Source organism: Lontra canadensis, unplaced genomic scaffold (assembly GCF_010015895.1).
Source record: "Lontra canadensis isolate GAN:19392208 unplaced genomic scaffold, GSC_riverotter_1.0 scaffold144, whole genome shotgun sequence".
Lineage (NCBI taxonomy): Eukaryota > Metazoa > Chordata > Mammalia > Carnivora > Mustelidae > Lontra > Lontra canadensis.
The window spans coordinates 2129468-2152188 of record NW_022631138.1 but is presented as its reverse complement, the minus strand read 5'-3'; the positions used below and the strand labels follow the sequence as shown (position 1 = coordinate 2152188).

Sequence of the window (22721 nt, the reverse complement as noted above, 5' to 3'; positions counted from 1 at the left end):
TCTGTATTTTCTGTCCAATTTTTCTAGAAACCTAAAACTGCTCCAAAAATTAAAGTATATTTGTTAAGACAAAAACAAAACAAAACAAAAAAACCCAACAGGGGACGCCTGGGTGGCTCGATGGGTTAAGCATCTGCCTTTAGCTCAGGTCATGATCTAAGGGTCCTGGGATCGAGTCCCGCATTGGGCTCCCAGCTTGGTAGGAAGCCTGCTTCCCGCTCTCTCTGTGTCAAATAAATAAATAAAATCTTAAAAAAAAAAAAAAAGCCAATAATCCTGAAAGTCAAATGGAACTGATCTGTTTCAATTATTTTTGCCGTAAAGAAAGCCAGAATACATGCTTCTCTCTATCTTGCAAGGCTAATTGCTCAATCATGCCTTGTGAACTGGATATGCTGTCCTAACTTCCACGCCACACCATTTTAGGATTAAACCAACTCGAGAGAGACATCTTGAATTCTATATTATGTTAGGTGAAACAAGCCAGTCACAAGAGTGTAAGTACTGTGTGATTCCACTTTTACGAGGTAATTAGAGAGGTCAAATTCATAGAGACAGAAAGGGGGATGGTGGTAGCCTGGGGCAAGTGGGGGCAGAGGAGATGGGAAGTTGTCTGATGCCTATGGAGTTTCAGTTTTGTAAGATGAAAAAATTTTGGAGGTGGATGGGGGAGGGGATGGTTGCACAACAGTGTGAATGAACTCAATGCCACTGAATTATGCTCTTAAAAATGGTTAGGATTGGGGCGCCTGGGTGGCTCAGTCATTGGGCGTCTCCCTTCAGCTCAGGTCATGATCCCAGGGTCCTGGGATCAAGCCCCGCACTGGACTCTCTGATCAGCAGGGAGTCTGCTTCTCTCCCTCCCAATCCCCCTGCTGGTGTTCTCTCTCTCTCTCTTAAATAAATAAAATCTTTAAAAAAGAAAATGGTTAGGATGGTACATTTTATGTGATGTGTATTTTAAAAACAAAGAAATGAGAAAAACAAAGAAAAACAAACATAAAGCCGGGCATGCCTTAGGGAATTTGCTATAATACTAAGTCTAGACTGAAGTCATACATGTGTGTCTCTAGCATAGGGTCTGGACATTCTATGGGCTTTGTATACATTAATCTTTTTCTTCTAAAATTAAGGCAAATTTAAGAAAAGTAAAAAAAAAAAATTATAGAGATCTGCAAAATGTCTGCTACCTTTGCCCTCACCTATTACCTTTGCTAAGACAATGAGATGGGTGGAACAGAAAGGATAGGATACACCTGCAAACGCCACCCATCCCACCCCTCCCCAAGGGACCAACATTCCTGGCAAATATGGGAGCCTGGGATGCAGAGGCCAGAGACCGTTCTTTCAATCTTTGGTAATTAGTACCGATGCAATTCTTTTTTTTTTTTTTTAATTTTTTAAAGACTTATTTATTTATTTGACAGATAGAGATCACAGTAGGCAGAGAGGCAGGCAGAGAGAGAGAGAGGAGGAAGCAGGCTCCCCGCCGAGCAGAGAGCCCAATGCGGGGCTCGATCCCAGAACCCTGAGATCATGACCTAGAGCCGAAGGCAGAGGCTTAACCCACTGAGCCACCCAGGTGCCCCCCCGATGCAATTCTTATGCGAGTAATTCAAATCAGTCAAAGAAGAGCATAGCCAAGGCCAGAAAGGAAATAGGTTCCAGGCCTAGCCCCTTTTACAAGGTCCCCTACACCTTCCACTGGTAAATGGGGACAATGGAAAGAGCCTTCACATGGATCAGGTTCAAATAAAAACTCAAGGGGCAGGAACAGAGCTGAATGTGGCTCAGCCCCCTGACTTGGCCCTGTACTGGGTTCAGCTCCAAGGACCACTCTAACTTCATGCGACTGGGTTTTCAGAGGGTAACACTTGAATCTACTTCTGAGTCGTACTGATTTCCTCTTCCTGTCTTCCTGATGAAAGGTAAGAATGACTGCAACATCCTTTGGCACACGGGGAGTATTCCGTAAGTATTGGCCATTATTCTAGACATAACAGGCTTTGGAAAGCAGAAAGCACCAGTCCATGTGGCTTGCTGGTTATTAGCGTTCCTTTTTGTCTCTGAAATTAAAATTTCAGCCTCCAGTTCTGGTTAAAAAGTCAAGCTACATGCTTATAATCCAATTTGTGTTTTAAGGCCTAGAAGACAGTGAATTTAAATTTTAGGAAGGAACCGATTTTACTCCTTGATCCAAAATAATATTGAATGGATACAGGAAGTGAATGAGGAAGTAGTGTTAAAGACATTAACAAACAAAGCACCAAATAGTGTCTCTCCATATGAGTCGTGAGGACAACTGTGGGCAAAATGCCAAAAAATCACAGTCTATTCTGTGGGTGCTCAGCTGGACACCTGAAGAATAAAACACAATCCTGCCTCTCCAGGCCCTAGAAATGCCCTTTTTGGGAAAGGACACGAGAGCAAATGCGGTCATGTTCAGCCATTGCAGCCTGGTCAACATGCGGTGATGAAAAGGTCCAGCACAACCTTCTCCCCTTCAAGCCATCTGACTTCGACAAGTCACCACGTCTCTGAGCCTCGTTTCCTTATGGAGATTGGCATCTGCACAAATTCTGGAGCACCCTAACTAGCATCTGTCTTTCCTTTTGTCAATGCCGTAATTCATTCTCCTCCACACTGCCACCAAAGTGAACTTTCTAGAATGTGATCTGCTTTTGTTCATTTGCTTAAGACTCTTACTGGTGTTCTGGTACTCGTAGGATAAAAGCAGATTCTTTGTGACGAGTTACAAGGCCCTTTCTGCAGGCTGCAGGCTCTCGTCCCAGCTTGTTTGGACGTTCCAGCTTGGGATCACTGCTCTTCATATACCCTTGACCCATAAATATCTATCCTCTCTCTGGGAAATGTCCCTTCCAGGCAGCCCACAACTTCCTGAGGACTGTGCAACCATCCTCAAGTGAGGAAGTGGTCCCACCGAGCTGGCCGGATCAGCCAGACCAACCCCTGGGGTCAGAGGCTGCCACCAGATCAGCCTTGTCTTGGAAATCCATGCTTTATTTTACTTATTTATTTAAAATTTTTATTTATTTATTTGACAGAGATCACAAGTAGGCAGAGAGAGAGAGAGAGAGAGAGAGAGAGAGAGAGGAGGAAGTAGACTTCCTGCTGAGCAGAGAGCCTGATGCAGGGCTTGATCCCAGGACCCTGGGATCACGACCTGAGCCGAAGGCAGAGGCTTTAACCCACTGAGCCACCCAGGCGCCTCGAAATCCATGCTTTATTTCGAAGTCCTTCGCTCTACTAGGTGAGAGAGGGAGGAAGGGGGAGAGAGAGAGAAACCAAGACAGAGAGGAAGGCGTGGTATAAATAACAAACATAACTTCTTTGAGTATAAAGTATATACCATGAAGATAGGAAGAGCTCCTGATGGTCACTTTCCCTCTGTGACCACACAGTGTTCTGGATGGCCTCCGGACCCATCAGTCACTGAGAGCATGACACACGAACCCCCTCACTGGCCTTACAGAACACCAGATTACTGCCCCAACTGCCCACACTGGTGGGAAGTTTCATCAGCGGGAACTCACACTTCATGGTCTTCACGGCCACTTTCAGAGAGGTCCCATCTTGCTGCTTAAGATTTCCTTCCATCACAGACCCAAACTCTCCTGTGAAGTAAGACAACATCTATACAGATTATGGAGAATCTTCCCGGACCACAGAAACGCTACCGTTCTCCCGCTGCTGTTTTTACGTGACTGGACAGTGACCCCTATGCGGCAGCCGGGCAGAGCCCGATGGGGTCACCCACACTCGCAAACCAGGGACACAGGCTATGCACAAGCTTGTCACAAGCTGCTTGTGACTCCTGCTTGTCACAAGTCTGCTTGGCTCAGGCTCGCCTCAGCCCGTCATTTTATTAAGCATTATAACTGCTCCAATGCACTTAGAGAACAACGTGGAAAATGTTACTGACATTTATAAAGTAGAAATTCTTAACACCATGATCATTCATCCTAGTATCAGTTTGACAAACTGACTATGTATTTTCACTTTTGTTCCTATTTAACAAATTAGGAAAGTGCCCAAGACAGTAAACTTAAGAACCAGAGGTATTTAGAGTAAAGAGGAAACTGACCAATGAATTGCACGCTTTTTCAATGAAGGAAGGGAATTAATATTTTTCAAGGCCCTACTGTCTGTGCAAGGCACCGTAGAGGTCCTTTTCGCCTAATCTGAGTTTCAAAAATCACTATTTACTTTTTCATTTTAATAAATTATAAACTAGAACTATCTGCATTGTACATTAAAGTCACAAAATGGGGCTTTACATAATAAATATATATATAAAAAATACTGTAAATGGCTTATCCTCTTACCTCACATTTTAAAAGAAATTAACTGCTTACCTTCGCCCAGGATTTTCCCCAGAATTAACAGATTCCTGTCAATCACAACATCTTCTAGTTTATTTTGCAGTTCTTCGCTGACTCCCAAGCTACGCACTATAAAGGAGGGACAGAGTCTGTACTAAGAATTGTCAGTGTGCTCCCTTTCATTTGAACAGAATTAAAATGATATATACAGCCCTATCAAGGAGTTAAACATTTTCTTCATTTTGTACGCAGGGTTCTCTCCACAAAAAGCCTATAATAAAACATCGCCCTTAATTCTGCTATGATTAAAGTGAGGAAAATGAATTCTTCAGGGCAAGATTAATTCTGAAGGATTATAAAAATCAGAATCATGTTTCTCTTCCCACCACACAGTAACGGCAGCCAGTAATCAGATACGTGAGGGCATGGGGGGGTGGGGGAGGTACCCTTGATTTAAAGGAGTAAGGAAGATAGTAGGTACTTTCTAGTGGAGTATTTGCTATTTTATCCCTAAGTACAGCATACAAAAGAGCCATCGGCTTACCTCCCCTGTCCTATGCCGGGGAAAGAGGCCCAGCAGCCATAAGAAACACTGAGAGAACAAGCTACTGTTCTACCTATGGGATATGGAACCTCATTATAATGACATAAAAAGTACTAAACTGAGTACTTGCAAGAAAGTGGAGAATAAGATCGTCTACAATAAGGTATCCATATGCAGCATTGACAATAGGTGTCACTAATAAGACGAATTAAACAATTCCATAACATTGGCAAATGACTCAGTTTGTGTCATAGTTAAGAAAAGTAAAAAAATAAATAAATAAAATAAAAATAAAAAATATTCTTCCTTGAACAAGTTTCTGTTTCAGAGCCCCCTTTTCTATCCTACTTATATATTTGTTTTATTGTTTTTGCTTTTGGCAAGCATCCAGAAGCTCGAATTTGATAATATTTGCACCTGCTTTCTACACTGTTTCTTAATTATTCAAGAACGCAGCTGTCCGTTTACTCTCACTCTTCAAACTAGAAGGCTCCACTGCGATTCAGCAAAACTCAAACCATAATTGTTATGAAGTATGTTGGCAAATTGTTCTCTGAATGGGTTGCCACAGAAAAGCGAGAAATAAGCTCAGATATCATGTCAATTGCTTTGCTGTTTTCTTTAAAGCCCTGACCTCTGACCACATCTTCTCCTATCACTGTGGTGAGTTCCTGTTTGTGGTGTTAGGAGTCTTTAAACCCGGCCACTTTACCACAGGGCCCACTCGAGAGTTCCAGTAAACCGGGCAACAGTGGCGTATACGGCGACGACATCTGACTAGCTACTGCCGGTTTCTGGTTTCTGAAGACCTTTTGCAAGTTAAAAATATCCATTCTTCGACCGCTTTGGCTTTTGTTAGAGATCTACTGATGAATTCGTTGTTCTTTCTTGCTCTCAACTACTTTAACTTTTGCCAGAAAAGGGAAATGGATGTTAACTTACAGGTGAGTTCGATGGCTCGCCGACAGAAGGATTTCTTTGCTATATAATTGACGACTAATTCTGAATCTTCCTCTGCAAAGGCGTTCCTGGGTGAACAGAAATGAAGACATCCCATATTGTAAGAAAAGGGCTCCCAGGACAGGGGCTGGTTTGACAAGGATGTCATCAAGCCACTGCCTGTTCAAAATGCCTCAATAACAAAGACATTTCCCACTGGGAGAAAGAGGTTTCTTCCCATAGCTCTATTTCAGGTCTGTTTAGCAAAGTCAAAACAACTCTGTCTAAGTACCATCAACAACACAGAACAACTGAGAAGCTCCCAATGGCCCAAGCTGTAACAGTCTGAGCAACAAAATAAAGTAGTATTAGATTATAATTCAAATGAATAAACGAATATCCACAAGTCCATACTGGTATGTTTGTGACTGAATACATAAATGAGGTGTAGAGACAAACCTCTGCAGAAGAATTCCAGATATTTTATGGAGATACTCCACCCTTTAGAGGTGGAGGAAGTGTAACTCCTCATTCTGGTAAGGGTGAGCTGTGCACATTGACTTATTTCCAAAGAATATAGTAAGGGAAGGAAGAAAAATAACCATGTCTCATTTAAGTGACAGAATTAATGTTAGAACGCAAGCATCATGTCTTCTACAGCAGTGCCTTCCTCTCCTTCCTCTCCATATGCCAGGCTCCTTGTCACCACAGGGCCTTTGCATGTGCTGCTATTGTTGGTTTTTAACGATCCTTCCCTTTGTCTTTCACCTAATTAACTCTTGTTCTTTCTTCATATTTTGGTTCAGGGATCACATCTGCAGGGAGGTCTTTTCTGACTTTCTTAATGCAGTCAAATTCTCGCATTATACACTCTTATATATCCCTTTATATAGGATTTCACACAGTTGCCGTTTTATATTTACTTGTGTGATTACTGCTTGATTCTCCATCAGCTGTGAGCACCCATGAGGGCAGGAGCAATGCCTGTTTTTGTTCATTCTTGAAAAGCCCAGGTTCTCACCTACAAGGCCTTCACATATTACCGAGCTACTCTTAAAACTTCTGTAGAGGTTCTCTGCATCTGTTTCACAATGAGCTCACAAACAACGCCTAGACTCTGGGATGAACATCAGTCAATTACATGTTCAGGATTTAGATCAGAGTTCTTCATTTCTTTAAAATAGTCATTCTTGGGGGCGCCTGGGTGGCTCAGTGGGTTAAGCCTCTGCCTTCAGCTCAGGTCATGATCTCAGGGTCCTGGGATCGAGCCCCACATCAGGCTCTCTGCTCGGCAGGGGGCCTGCTTCTCCCTTCTCTCTGCCTGCCTCTCTGCCTACTTGTGATCTCTCTCTGTCAAATAAATAAATAAAATCTTAAAAAAAAAAAAATACAATAGTCATTCTTAGTGGGGCCTGGGTGCCTTAGTCAGTTAACCGTCTACCTTCGGGCTCAACTCATGACCTCAGGGTCCTGGGATCAAGCCCTGCTCAGTGGGGAGTCTGTTTCTCTCTCTCCCTGTGCCCCTCCCACCTGGCTTGTGCTCTCTTTCTCTCACAAATAAAATTTAAAATTTTTAAATAGTCATTCTTAGAATTTACATACTAAGATATAATAATTATAAGGACAGAATTAGTAAGTACTGAAGGATAGTATCCTGACTAGGATGGATACAAATAAAGGGCAGCTGAGCCTCTAGTCTCAAGCCCCCTCAAGCCAATGGAAAGGTTTGGAGTGGAATGTTCCAGAAGCATTGTTAAGATGCAGCAACAAACAAAGGTTGCTCAGCTCCCTTCAAAACACTCACCCTCCCTCACTATGTCCCATTCCAGACTGTTAACAACCTGCCTCTTACAGAATACTTCCTCTGCTCTATGAGTGATAAACGGGATTTCATGGAAATCCAAACTCACTACAGAGGCACTGGAGTAGAAAACAGAGTCAGAAACAAATCTGCACACCTAACCTTCTTCTCATAGGTTGCCTTAATATACCTGCCCAACTTTGCTGATACTTAACTACTGTTCTAAAAGTCAGATATATAGAAAATCAGAATAAGAGCCTCTTTTACACTTGAAAGAGAAAATGTAAAGTTCTTCTCTCTTAGAAAAAAATCACTGATCATTACAGAAAATGCATAAAATATAGCAAAAAAGGAAAACACAGAATCATCTACACTTATACCATCCAGAATTGCTAATGCTTTGGTGAATTTCCTTCTGGTGTTTTTGCCTATACATACATTCACTTGTTTTTAAAAAAATAACTAGGATTATTTTTAAGACTTCTAACAAAAATCCTCATTTTACAGCAATCAAGTTTGAGTACTGAAGACCTAGTGATGCTCTTCTCCGTAAATGAGCCTCTTTCAAGGCTGGCTTCCATTGCTGGCTGCCTCTGTTGTACCAGCCTAAGCAAGGAAGCTGCCTGCCCCCAGGATGTACGTAAGACAGGACCCCCAGCTGAGTACAGCGGTGAGGAGCTGAGCCAGCAGGAGAGGCATTATCCATTGGCAGAACAAGCACATGATACCATCGAGCAAAACATTTTAAACTGGGGAGACTTACCCAAACTTTGTCTCCTGGATTCTTTTTCTGATGATCAGAGAAATATATAAAACTGACCCGATAAAAACAAATCCGCAAAAGCAACCAAGGATGATGAGCACAGGATCTGTGTTGCCAGGTGCTGGGGTTGATGAGGGAGCAAAATCTATCCAACCTAGTAAAAAACCAATAGGATCCATTGAAAACATCCCGTTGGGATCCAAAATATGTAAGAAACACCGGCTCGTAAAAGGGAAAGAAGACAGTCAAAACCTCTAGAACTTACTCCTTGCATATTCCGTGGTCTGCATATGTGGGTAGTCCGCACTCTGATGGTGAGAGAGGAGACCACGCACAGCGATCTTAATAATTAAAGGGGGACTCTCACCATGTCAGTTTTTGAATGTATAAGGAATTGGAAACAATGGTAAAAACCTTATTTATCTGGTCTACTGTAATTTAAAACACCAGAAATGTTGAGAATTCAAAGACTACATTTATTTGTAGAAAAGCTTATCATGAGTAGTTTGAATAGTATCTCTCTTCTTTTGGTCCCATAACTAAGATAAGGCAAGAGTATATTTTCTGCGCCCTGAAGAATTTTCATACTCCCTTCTGGGTTTGGGATCGTTCCCATCTTACCCTCAGTGCTTTCAAAGCTGTGAACTATCTCTGAGCGTTCCTTTATGTGAAGACTGTGGCTTGCATAACTTCCTTGGGGCCATCTTCCTCTTTTGGGCGCGGCCACTCGGCTCACGTCATAAAGTCACCTTCGCCGTATTCCCTGGCCACAGAGCTAGTCAGTCACATGGCAGCTGTGTCTGCATTCCCACAGCCAGCTGTGTCTTCCACGCTCCGCGTTCAATTCCAATTTCACTTCACACCGATACCCTTCCTTTCTTTGCCGCCCTCGTCTTTGTTCACCGACTCCCTCTTTCAAGGACTTATTTTTATCAAGTGTCAAGTGTCTTCCTAGATGCGTGTGATCTGAATCATGGGAGTACAGTCTGCAACCACTGAGAGACTTTGAGACAAGTGACAAGACTGGTCACGATCATGATGCGCATCTGTTACTTATGTAGGGGTTTGTGGACGGGACAGCTGGCGGCGAAGTGCAGGCTTCGTGCAATTACAGACTACATGATGGTAACTCAAGTTCAGACCATGTCATTGGGGAAGCAGTGTGATTTAACCCAACTGTGGTAGCTGAAATGCATGCATGTTGCAACTGTGCAAAGCAAGGACTGTCGGAAGGGCACAGCTTTGTAAGACGTTGGAGAATTTCCCATGTATGAAGATAAGAGCTCTGTCCTCTTAAACTCTGATTTTTTTCAACCTATGCCCTTAGAATCAGAATCTCATTGTCTCTGAATTTCTACCAGGGAAACACACCTTGCTTGCCATCACCAGTTACTAATGTTCCCTAGATGCAGAGCCCATGGGCTGCAGAAACTGTAATATGGCTCCCTTTCAGCATGTTTGAGGGTCACCACAACACACATTCAGGAACTCAGTGGTCCACACACAAGTTCTATCTGCTGCAGGTACAAAGACCCAATTTGTAAATGCAAAAGCATATTGAAAGAGATGCCCGTGCATGAGCTTACGATAGCAGTTTAATATCAAGTGACCCATAGTAGTGAGAGTCAGAACAAAGGGGGCTCCCCTGGTCTAATGGAAACGTCTGGGGCCACACGGGGCATCACAGAGGCAGCTTGCCCAAGGGTACTCCAACAACATGCAAAAGATGGCATACAGGCTGAGCATTCAGCTTGGTGAGCCCCATGCCGTGTAAAGACAGCTTCTGTAGGCAACGCTTCGTGTTCTGTACCGATCATGTCAGCAAGGCTTGGATGAGTAATAACCAGACTGCTTAAATAACACAGAAAATGAACACTAGCCCATAAACAAACAGTACCCATTATAGAGAGCTAAGGACTGGCCATACTGCCTGTCCAACGACATCATTGAAACTAAACTCAACAGGGCAAGTCAAATTTGGTATTCCGAAAGGACTCCTCTCCTTCGTGACTTAGTACTACCATCAGCAGTAATGGTAGAGGGAGGACTCACAGGTAGCAGCACTCTGTGAAGTGTGTTAGCATATCTTTATACGATAAAATGATTTTTATCATTGACAACATTTCCTCCCATCTTTGTGTTTCATTCTCAAACCAGAGGCCCATCCCACAGGTCACTCTCGCCATCTGTGCATCGCCAGGGCTGACACAGGCTATCAGCCGGCAAGGAACCTGGCTCTCACCGTGTGCAGGGATGAGCATTTTCACTGGGTCACTGAAAGGCCCAACGCCCCCCCTGGTGATGGCGGCAATCCTCACTGTGCACGTGGCGTTGTGGACTTGAACAGAAATCTGAGCACGGCTGCCATTCCAGCCAACTTCTTCAGACAGCTCTTTCTGGGGACAGAAAAGGAAGGAAGGGGAATGAAATACTGAGGCGCCAGGGGCACGTCGCCAGCTTGCCCGCAGTTCCTCTCAGGGAAGTCATCCCACTCGCATCCCAGAGAGCAGTGGCCACGTTTCCACCGCTTCCCTTCCTCATTCAGGCCACAGCTGACGGAACCAAAAGGTGGGCAGGGACCCAGAAGGGGCTGGCAGCAACCTCAGGGCTCGGGGGCTGGATTAGCTAAGGCTGTGAGGGCATGGCACTTAGGAGAGTCAGCAAAGAAGCCTCTGGATGGGAGGAGCATGTAGCAGAGGCAGCTGGATACCTCCTCGAGACCCCTGCCCTCAGAACCACCACAGCCTAATGCCCAAGAGCCACACTGTACCTTGACATTGACCTCCTGCCAACGTCCCTTGAGCCAGCATGAATGGGCTCCTGTTCCTTGCAATTTTAAGTGTTCTGGCTAAAATCTACATTGAGGAGGCCACGGGCACTGTTTGCTTTTTTTTTTCCCCCTCCAGTGTAATACATGCACAATTTTCTCAATTTTCAAAAATCTGGTTTCACTTTTACTTATTTTATTTTATAACCACTGCCATGCAACACGTGCCATGAAAACATAGGTAAAATGATTTTGGGGGAAAAAAAAACAAAAAACCAGACCTCAGTGCTTCTGTGACACTATCCCCTTTGTTTCCAAACCTGGACGATGCTGTTGTCCTCTGGCATAAGAAACTAATTTTATGTTGGGGACTGGCTTTTCAAATGGGAACTGGAGGGCTGGCAAAGGCTGAAATGAGGCCCCAGGAACCGGTGTTTAATCTCTGCATTTTGGGAGACTTCCCTGATTTCACAGAGAGACTGAGAGAAATGTCACACCACGAGGGTGGGGTACAGATACCATGGGTCACAGAGAGCAGAGGCCTGGCTGGGGTGGCAGCTTTATTCCCTGGTCACCCTGTCTCATGCTCATCACTTTTTTTTTCTTTTAAAGATTTTTATTTATTTATTTGACAGAGAGAGAGAGAGAGAGAGAGAGAGAGAGATCACAAGTAGGCAGAGAGGCAGGCGGGGTGGGGGGAGCAGGCTCCCTGCTGAGCAGAGAGCCCGATGCAGGGCTCGATCCCAGGACCCTGAGATCTTGACCTGAGCCAAAGGCAGAGGCTTAACCCACTGAGCCACCCAGGTGCCCCTCATGCTAATCACTTCTGACAGATGCAGGATGGGGACGGCTCAGCCCTTAGGGAGAGGGTAGTCCCAACACTGGCGAACAAGGGGGTACCTGGGTCAGCCACCCAGAGACTTTCTACATCTAAACAAGCAGTGTCCATCAGGACTCAGAAATAACCTCAGACAAGGGATGAAAGGGAAAAATAGAGCTTTAAGATATTTTTGTTTTTTCTACCCGCCAACCCCCAAGACTAGGTAGGTGCCAAGGAGATTTGTCATTGATTTTTTTAAATTAATTAAGTAAACAAAATAATAAATTAACAATTTTTTTGGTATAATCAAGGAGTATTCCTTTTTTTTTTTTTTAAAGATTTATTTATTTATTTGACAGACAGAGATCACAAGTAGGCAGAGAGGCAGGCAGAGAAAGAGGAAGGGAAGCAGGCTCACTGCTTCACAGAGAGCCCGATGAGGGACTTGATCCCAGGACTCTGGGATCATGACCTGAGCCCAAAGCACAGGCTTTAACCCACTGAGCCACCCAGGCACCACCCTCCCCCACCCTTTTTTTTTTTAAAGAAACAGAGCGTTTTATTTATGGCAAACTCAGTTTTGCTTATGAGTTTGTTGGCATTCTCTATTTAATTGGGGGATGGAGATCATCAAATAGAACAACTCCATGGTCCAGACCCACAGGCACAGAGCCCTGTAGTGAGTCCATCTAGCTGAGAAAAAACATGTCTACTTCACTATTTATTACCTAACAGCTCCTGAAAGTGCAAAAAATGTCATGTCCAACGAGGGCCATCAGGCCTGCTTCCAGCTTCATGCTTTTCCATCTGCAAGGACTCAAATATATCTATTTGTGAGAATTATCTCAAAATTAGGGGACATGCATAACTATGAAAGAATTAAATCCCTAGAAGAGGAGAAATCCTAAATCAAAATTGTCCTTTTGGGGGGCGCCTGGGTGGCTCAGTGGGTTAAAGCCTCTGCCTTCAGCTCAGGTCATGATCCCAGGGTCCTGGGATCGAGCCCCACATTGGGCTCTCTGCTCAGCAGGGGGCCTGCTTACTCCTTTCTCTCTGCTTGCCTCTCTGTCTACTTGTGATCTCTGTCTGTCAAATAAATAAATAAAATCTTTTAAAAAATTGTTCTTTTGGAAATAAATGTAATAGTAGTTGATAATATCCATTTGCTAAGGACCTACAACTCAAAATGAAAACCCAGAGAAGGAACTTTGAAATTTCCAGCTCCCGTTCCCTAAGTGCATTAACAGTGGCGATCATCATGGTTGCTGCTGTGAAGATTCTGAATCGTGAAGTATGGAAATGATGCCAGCTACTGCTTGCAGGTAATGTGTTTTGGAACTACATAAAGAATTTTCCGGGATGCCTGGGTGGCTCAGTTGGTTAAGCGGCTGCCTTCGGCTCAGGTCATGATCCCAGCGTCCTGGGATCGAGTCCCACATCGGGCTCCTTGCTCGGCAGGGAGCCTGCTTCTCCCTCTGCCTCTGTCTGCCTGTGCTCGCTCGCTCTCTCTCCCTCTGTCTCTGACAAATAAATAAATAAAATCTTTAAAAAAAAAAAAAAGAATTTTCCCATTTTAGGGGTGGAGCTCTAATAAATGCTGGAGTAGTGATGAGAAAGATGTATGATAAATATTTTAGTAGAGGTGTAACAATTTTCTCTTAAGAATATCTTTAAACGTGGGCGCCTGGGTGGCTCTGTGGGTTAAGCCGCTGCCTTCGGCTCAGGTCATGATCTCAGGGTCCTGGGATCGAGTCCCGCATCGGGCTCTCTGCTCAGCAGGGAGCCTGCTTCCCTTCCTCTCTCTCTGCCTGCCTCTCTGCCTACTTGTGATCTCTGTCTGTCAAATAAATAAATAAAATCTTTAAAAAAAAAAAAAAAAAAGAATATCTTTAAACGATAGTTTAAAAATGCTCCATTTTTTAATTTTTTTTTTTTTTGAGAGAGAGAGAAAGAGAGAGAGAACGAGAGTGTGTGCGTGTGTGTGCTTGAGTGGGACTGGGGAGGGAAGGAGCAGATGAAGAGAGAGTCTCAAGCAGGTTCCACACTCAGCATGAAGCCCACGGTGGGGCTCGATCTCATGACCCTGAGATCATGACCTGAGCTGGAATCAAGAGTCAGATGCTTAACAGACTGAGCCACCCAGGCGCCCCAAAAATGATCTTTCTTAAAAATGCATGTAATTTATCCATATTCTATTGATGCCAAATATGTAAAGAGAGGTGTGACCATATACATATCCCCAAGTATTTATTTTCATTTTGATTTTGAAATCTAACAAAGAAATCCCTTTAAAATCACACATATAGGAGGCACCCCTTGTGGGGATTATCTCTTTCACCATCAGGGTGCAGAGTGCAGAAGGGGTGGTCATTTCCCTGGCATGAGGTGGTCCAGTTCTGGGGTACACGCCATGGGCTAACTGCACATTTCTCATTCCATGAGACTTCATCCTCACCCACAGAGGCCTGTATCCTTGAGGACTTAAAATCTAAGAGCCTTTTCAGGTAATAAATATGACACCTGATTACAACTACACAGAACACATGTGGACCGTGCCCGTTGGGGAAAGTGGATAGTGTATCTTTGGAGACAATTTCTTTTTTTTCCTTTGAGGCACTAGAGTCAGTCAGAGCTATTACAGTAAGTATTCGTTTCCAGTAATCCAAAGACTTTAATATCTCCCAACTCTGTAAGAATCCACAGCCCTGGAATTCATAACTGTAATTTAGAATAAGGCCCATCATGAGTGCCTGGGTGGCTCAGTCGGTTAAGGATCTGCCTTCAGCTCAGGTCATGATCCCAGGGTCCTGGGACTGAGTCCCACGTTGCGCTCCCTGCTCAGCGGGGAGACTGCTTCTCCCTCTCCCTCTCCTGCTCCCCCTGCTTGTGCTGCCCGTCATAAATAAATAAAATCTTTATTTAAAAAAAAAAAAAAAAAAAGGCCCGTCTTATTGCCTAAAAGAATAGTAACACTCAATGGGGGAGGAACCACTAGGTCAAAGCTTCTGTGTTGCTATGACAACAAAAGTGACTTGTTCAGCAGGCTTCCCGTTCACACTGTGTCCATGCAAAACTCAAATCTTACTCTTCAAACATGCTCTGTTCCTACTTCTTTTTGCTAAGAGGCAATGGAGTGGAATTTGAGTGAGATACACTATTATGCAGAAAGCCAAGGGCATGTGGGAAGGAGTACTGGGCTCGGAAAAACACTGGCTCTGGAGTCAGTCCAGCCCAGGTTCTTACCCCACTGCTGCCAATTTCAAGCTCTGTGACTCTGCGTAAGTTACTCCACATCTCTGAGCTTCAGTTTCCTCAAATGAACATTGAAAGTAAGAATATCTTTTTCACAGTGTTTTTGTAAGGAGTCAATGAATTCCTCTATGTGCCATAGTTAGCACACAGTCTGGCACACTGTAAGTAACCCATGGTGGTCATTATTACTCCTATATCACCTATGAGGTCCTATATGTAGATCATCTTTCCCTATAAATAGAAGGTCCTCTTACAGAAGTGACCTTCTCTAAGTATCTTTCTTACTGCAAGGTATCTTACTGCAAGATACCTTGCAGTATATTTCAAGTCTTGGTACATTGGAGAAAATAATCAAGGCTAGTTAGTCCCCCAAAAGAAGTTTATTTGAACAATTTATGGAATTTACCACCATTGTCGGTTTCTTGTCCAGGCCACATGTACCATCCTGGATCAACCCTTGGGTTTCGTAAGTGTTCTAGACACCTGGCTGACCAATCCTACAAGAACCTCACCTATTCCTCATACCTTCACAGGACATCAGCTCAAATGCTCTGCCCTCCTTTGACAGTGAGTGACAGGGAGCAATGAGGAAAGGAAGAGGCAGAGAGCACATGCCAGAATCCAGCCTGGCAGATTATCAGGAAGCAGTGGTCTAGGCCTGAGGAAGGACTCCTTGAATGCACTATGGCTCTTCTAGGTCTTTAAAAAGAAGTTGCTTCTATATGTCCTGTTCTCTCTAGGCCCCTAATAATCTGCTTTGAAACTCCCTTCTGATCTAATATCTCTACCCTTTCCAAACACAATTAAGCCCGCATTAGAGCCACAATCCCATAATAATGAGCTTTGTAAGAATAACACATATAAAAGTGAGCCTCTGTTTACCATATGGGCAATTCTGGGTCCAAGTTAAACGGACTTATTTACCATAAAACATTAAAGAGCCTTAAACTTGCCAGTACACACTATGGATCTTCCAGAAAGGGGTATACTATGCAATATTTTATAAGCTTATTTGCTCGCTGAATTCTTTTCTCATGGAAAAGAATGTTTTCTCGTGTTCTACTGACAATTTATAGGAGTGGGAATGGATGGGAAACACTAGCCCACACTCATCAAAAGGCTGTCATGTCAGAGAGAGAAACTCTCCAGCTGGTATAGGCGTCAGCCAGGTCTATGCCTCCAGCCCAGTGTCATAAATGCCTAGGAAACAAGTTCAAAGTCCTCTGCTTAGATGGTACAAATATGAGTAAGATGTGGACCCAACTTCAAGGAGACTAGATTGTACTTGCTCCTAACTTTTAGCTTTTGAGCTTAGATTTGGAATGCAAGGGATGTGAAGAAAAACAGAACAAAAAAAGGTCGGTATCTTCATCCAGATCAAGTAACTGTGTACACAGTAAATATCAGGAGTTTCTTAGTCTGAAAGTGATGTAACAGGTGGGATAACAAAGGTATAAACAATAACCCACCCAAGGATCACATCTTTTTTTTTTTTTTTACATTTTTAAAATAAGATTGTATTTATTTATTTGTCAGAGAAAGAGAGAGAGAACAAGCAGGGAGAGTGGCAGACAGAGGCAGAGGGAGAAGCAGGCTCCCCGCTGAGCAAGGAGCCCAATGCAGGACTTGATCCCAGGACCCTGGGATCATGACCTGAGTCGAAGGCAGCTGCTTAGCCAACTGAGCCACCCAGGTGCCCCCCCGCAAGCATCACTTCTAAGAAAGTTCTGAAATTGCATACAAAAAACCCACCCTTGTTAGAGTAAAACCTGGGAATACCTTCCAAAAATATCCGATTCCATTGTCTTGCATAGATAAGATATACCTTTAGATAGAGTTTTCTAAAACTGGAAATGAAAGGACAATTTTGAGAGATGAAGTTGTGTCTAAGTCTTGCCCTCCTGAAATGAAGGGAGTTCAGGAGACAGAGGTGACGGGGACAGAGGTCATTTCAAACTTCACTTCGGGCAGGGGTTTTTAGGGTCCTCCCAGGGTTGGCTTTTCCCTCAGTGTTTTTCTTTGCTTCCAGTGGCGGCCCACAAGCCTGAAGCTAAGCTGCCATGGCTCAGTGGGTTAAGCCTCTACCTTTGGCTCAGGTCATGATCTCAAGGTCCTGGGATCGAGCCCCGCATCAGGCTCTCTGCAGAGACCCTGCTTCCCCCTCACCCTCTGCCTGCCTCTCTGCCTACTAGTGATCTCTGTCTGTCAAATGAATGAATAAATAAAATCTTAAAAAAAAAAAGAGAGAAAGAATGTGATCCTGAGGAAAGTGAGCCACTGAGTCTTTTGTATAGCTTGGGTACAATGCAAATGATGTTCTCACTGGGATGATCCAGCATCTCTGAGGAGGTAATGACTGGAAAGGTCACAGCCCTGACTGTGGCAGTATTGTTCTCACCACAGGGGGGACCGTTCTGAACAAAGGGCAACAAGCATGAGCAGTGCAGCAGGCTGTGGGTGGCATTTAGGGCACGAGGCTCTCCGCTGCGTCATCCGGGAGGCTTTCCTCACTCTCGCCCTTCAGCACGCCTCAGCTCCAGAGACGTCCCCTCCAAACAAGCAGCCTTCACTCACGCCAGAAGTCAAAAGGATGACCTGCGGCTCTTTAAACAAAACTGTGTTTTTTTTTTTAGACCTCTCAAGTGTCTGCTGATAATGACTATCTTCTGCCAACCAGGGAAAAAGAAAATCCTGCTGAACCGAAATACAATGATTGGCCCTTCGGGGACTGTTCACAATTTAACACTGTGAAAGGGGCTTGTCTCTGAGAGAGGCACTTGATTCCCCTGATTCAGCCATTGTGGAAATAAATTAAAGAAGCACCCTGCACAGAGGTCTTAGGCCCAAAAACCAAGAGACGAGAGGCTTCTTTCGTGGCTTCAACACTCCCAAGCAGGGGTTTGACTTGTACAGACAACATTCTGTCATCACTCTGAGGCACAAAAAGTCATGGACTTCAAGCCTTCTTCTTTTTCCTATCTCCCATCATCTACTGCTTCCAAGAGTCTGCTCCCTGATAGGTAAACTGAGTCAGGAAAAGAAGGAGAAGAAGAAATTCCCACTGTGCTTTGGGGAAAGAACAGTTTCCGTAAAAGCTGGATGACGCATGGGGCACCTGGCTGGGTTAAGTGGGTTAAGTGGGTTAAGCCTCTGCCTTCGGTGGGTTAAGCCTCTGCCTTCGGCTCAGGTCATGGTCTCAGGGTCCTGGGATCGAGTCCCGCATCGGGCTCTCTGCTCAGCAGGGAGCCTGCTTCCTCCTCTCTCTCTGCCTACTTGTGATCTCTCGCTCTCTCAAATAAATAAATAAAATCTTTAAAAACAAATACTCTGTAAAGCTGGATGACGTGAGGTGGAAAATGACTGAAACAAAGCTTGGAAGTACTTCATCCACGGGGACAGCTGTTGACTCTGTCCCTGTCTCCTGCTAAGTAGCCACACTACTTTCATGAGATGCCCCCCACAAATGCCACAAGGATGCTAACATCTGCTCTATCTCCAGGACCAGGATGATCAGGCAAAAGTCGGCTTTGCATGATGGTGGTAAAGAGACGGTCCTGATGATGAAGTCAGTGCTTCTGCCTTTCCAAGGACACTGTATCACAAAGAAGTCAGTGTCACCTCAATTCTCTTCATTTTCCCAAGTGGGAAGGGGGCCTGTCTGGGAGCTGCCTACACACCCACATGCAGGCATCGTCCCTACTTCTGTGGAGCTGCATTAAGGCAGCCTGTTGCTGACTTAACCCTGTCCTCTGGAGTCTGGTTGCCCCTTGCCATTCTCTATGAGGCTGGGGCTCTTCCTTGACAATCTTCTTCAAAAAAGCATCTTCTGGAATTTCTAAGGGGCTATGAATGGCCGGACTGCTAAACCACACAGCTTTTTGACCTTCTACTACGGTTATCTGGGTGGTTCTCAACTATCTTCCTACAAGAGTCCAAGTTTCCAGAAGGCATGAACCAACTGATACAGAGATAGGTCCTATACATATTTACTGATTACTTAAATGAATGGATGAGTGAGTGAGTGAGAAAAGCCCCAAAGATTCCCTGGAATTTTATCTCTTCAGTGAAAGGTGGCCTCTTTCGATAATTCCTGGTCTTCTCACAACAGAACGAAAGCTTCTACAAGAGGATTAAATGAGGAAATCTAAGGAGACAAGTGAACTCCTTCAGAGTTCAGACTTACAGAAGTGTCTGCACTCTGCCACACGTGAGAGATCCGGTAGCCCAGCAGTTCCCCTTCCTGCCGCTTAATTGGAGGCTTGACCCATCTGATGTCCACCTTATGACTAGATTCATTCAGAAACATGGTGACGTTCGAAGGTGCTGCTGAGGGGGCTACAAAAGAAAGAGAGAATAATGAGGGACCACAGAGAAAAGTACACAGAGGTACATTCTCTTCTTAGTTTCCGAATGTTTGGTTTTCAAATGTTCTATGGCAAGCATTCAAAATCTGAGATTAACAGCAGATTTTCACCCTCTTTTCACTTAAGGAGCATTGAATTACCACATGAGTTTTATTATTTTTTAAAGATCTATTTATTTATTATATATAGAGAGAGAGCACGGGAGAGTAAGTTGGGGGGAGGGCAGAGGGAGAGAGAGAATCCTACAGCAGATTCGGTGCTGAGTGTGGAGCCCAACACATGGCTGAATCCCAGGACCCCAAGATCATGACCTGAGCTGAAACCAACACTCAACCACTTAACCAACTACACCACCCAGGTGCCCCTGAAATACCACAGAAGTTTTTAAAAAGTCAGCACTTTTCCAAACTAAAATCACAAAGACAAGGAAAGGCAAGGAAGGAGGTTGGGTGCTCCTGGTCTCCTCCTGGGGAAGCAACTTGAACAGGGTTCTCCAGTTCTCCACCTGTGAGGTGGAAGGTCAACCAGATGGACTGGAGATCAGCTCTGTGTCATGTGAGATGTACAAGGCAGGGAGCCACGGTTTTAAAGTCCAAAGGCAGGTTACTGATGGTCTGAGAACTGAGCCAATCGGTCAAAAAATTAAAAAAAAAATGTGTGTGTGTGTGTGTGTGTGTGTGTGTATGTAAGACATCTCATTATTGAAGACCAGAAGATCAAATGGTAATGCCTGGATGTCAAAATATAAAATTTAACTCTGGTTTTCACTTTCTGGTTTATAGTAAGTTCTACTTAAGTCACATACCCACTTATCTGTTATCTCTTGAGAGGATACAAGGATAAAAGTCACAGTGCTTAGGAAAAAAAGTATGTATGTATTATATATATAATAATAATTATATTTGGGATAATTTGGAAAACAGGTCAAGGTCATTACCAGATTACTTTTTGGGAACAAGGAACTTGACTATTCTCTATGAAAACTGAAAATAACATGGGGCACCTGGGTGGCTCAATTGGTTAAGTGTCTGACTCTCTTGGTTTCCCTTCAGGTCATGATCTCAGGGGTGTTGAGATCAAGCCCTGCATAGAGCTCTGTGCTCAGTGCAAAGTCTGCTTTTGATTCTCTCCCTCTCCCTCCCTCTTACTCTCCCGATCCTTGTACTCGGTCTCTCTCTCTCCCAAATAAATAAATAATCTTTAAAAATAAATAATCTTAAAAAAAAAAACCAATCTGAAAATAATATGCTCTTTGACCATGTATTTTATTCAAAGGAATTTAATCTAAAAAATTCTCCTGTAGGAAGTATTATATTTACTGAAGCAAAATAATGAGAAAAAGGAATAAATGTAATGTTCAGTCAACAACTATGATGTAATAAATTTTGATACATTTTCCAATGGAATACTTGCTACCCAGCCACTGAAAAGAATTAGGTAGATCAGGTGTGTGGATATGAAAAAATATCTAATGGAGGGAAAAATCAAACTGAAAAAAGGTATATAACAACAATCCACTTGAGAAATAAAAAAATGTTTTAAATAAATACAGAAAGAATAAAAATAACTAATACATGTCAAACTACCGCCTATAGTTGTATTTAGGGGAGATTAAGTTATATATTTCTGATATGCCTAAAAAGAAAACAAAAGGGTACTCTAACCTTTATTTCTACTTAGGAAATGTCATGTAGCTAAAGCTGTGTTATGAACTGAGTCATATAGTTTCAAATCAGCTGTAGAATTTCTGGATAAATGTGGCCAATTCAACATTTTTTTTTTTTTAAGATTTTTTATTTGTTTATTTGACAGACAGAAAGAGAGTACATGCAGGAAGAGAGCAGGGAGAGGGAGAGGGAGAGGCAGGCTTCCCTCAGAGCAGGGGGAGCCTGATGCAGGACTTGATCCCAGAACTCTGGGATCACGACCAGAACCGAAAGGAGTCTCCTAACCAGCTGAGCCACCCAGGGGCCCCTCAACATGTCTTTATGACTGCTCCTCATGAAACCCCTCTATGATGATAGTAAGGAATTTAAAACAGTATAAACTCATAAGGTACAGCAGAGTCTACAGTGGAAAAGAAACGTCAACATATACTTGAAAGCTGAAAAAGAGACATAGAAGGTGTAACTAATTCAGCAAGCCTGTACTCCCCAAAGGAAATGGAGAGGCTCAGAAGCTGTGGGCCCCGGTACCAAAAGATTGAAAGTTTGACTGGGAAGTAGCTAGTCCTCAAGATGCCTCTAACCTACTCCCACACACCTGCCAGGGACTCCCTCCAAATCCCGCTGGAGACAGGAAGCTACCTTGGTCTCCAAACTGAAAAGCCTTTGGCCTTGGGGCACTGGCAGAATGAAGGCACAATGAGAGGCCAGACAGACAACTGGGGAAATAAGGCGAAGTTTGTACACTGAACAAGGAGGACTCTGCCTCACTCTTCTTCCTCACCCAGCTCCTAGAACATTGGCAGCCATATTTATATTCCTAAGGTGGGAAACCGGGACTTCTTTGCTAGAGAAAGTGAGTGGTCCCAGAGGGAAGAAAACCAATATTGACACTTTGGGGTATCCCAACCAAAACACTTGGATCACTGTGTGTTACACAGAAAGATACAAATAAATTAAAAATAAGGAGGAATCAAAGATGTATCACATATTCAAAAGAAAGCTAAAATGGCTTACATTAATATCGAAGTAGATCTTACAGAAAATAATACTACCAAAGATAAAGGAAGCAATCTCATAATGAGAAGGTGGCCAATTATTAGGAGAGCATAGTAATATTAAACATCTATGCATAAAATAACAGAGCTTCAGAATGTTTGAGGCAAAACCGGCCAGAGTATCAAAAAGAAATGGATAAACCCAAAATTATAACTGTGGATTTCAATGTCTTTTTCTAAATAATTGATAGAAATGGGCAGAAAAGCGATAAGAATGTAATTTGAAAAACGCTATCAACCAACTCAATCAAGCTGACATTTATGGACTATTCCATGTAATAAGAACGGAACACACATTCTCTCCAAGAGCACACCATACACTTATCAGGAAAGATGTGTTCTGGGCCATAGAAAGAGTCTCAATATATTTCAAAGTAAGTGATACAGATTATGTTCTTAAGCACCA

The 22721-nt window shown here is 43.5% G+C and overlaps 1 protein-coding gene across 1 annotated transcript in view; it reads right to left on the bottom strand.

The window, feature by feature from the left end:
• The window catches only part of MERTK (MER proto-oncogene, tyrosine kinase), a 110385-nt gene that overhangs the window by 18053 nt on the left and 69611 nt on the right, over positions 1-22721 (bottom strand). Inside the window, exons 8-13 of the mRNA XM_032843874.1 lie at positions 19413-19564; positions 10633-10786; positions 8391-8544; positions 5830-5915; positions 4377-4472; positions 3555-3635 (exon numbers count right to left, since the gene is read on the bottom strand). Of these exons, the coding sequence (XP_032699765.1) occupies positions 3555-3635; positions 4377-4472; positions 5830-5915; positions 8391-8544; positions 10633-10786; positions 19413-19564 (723 nt within the window). The remainder of the gene's footprint in view (positions 1-3554; positions 3636-4376; positions 4473-5829; positions 5916-8390; positions 8545-10632; positions 10787-19412; positions 19565-22721) is intronic.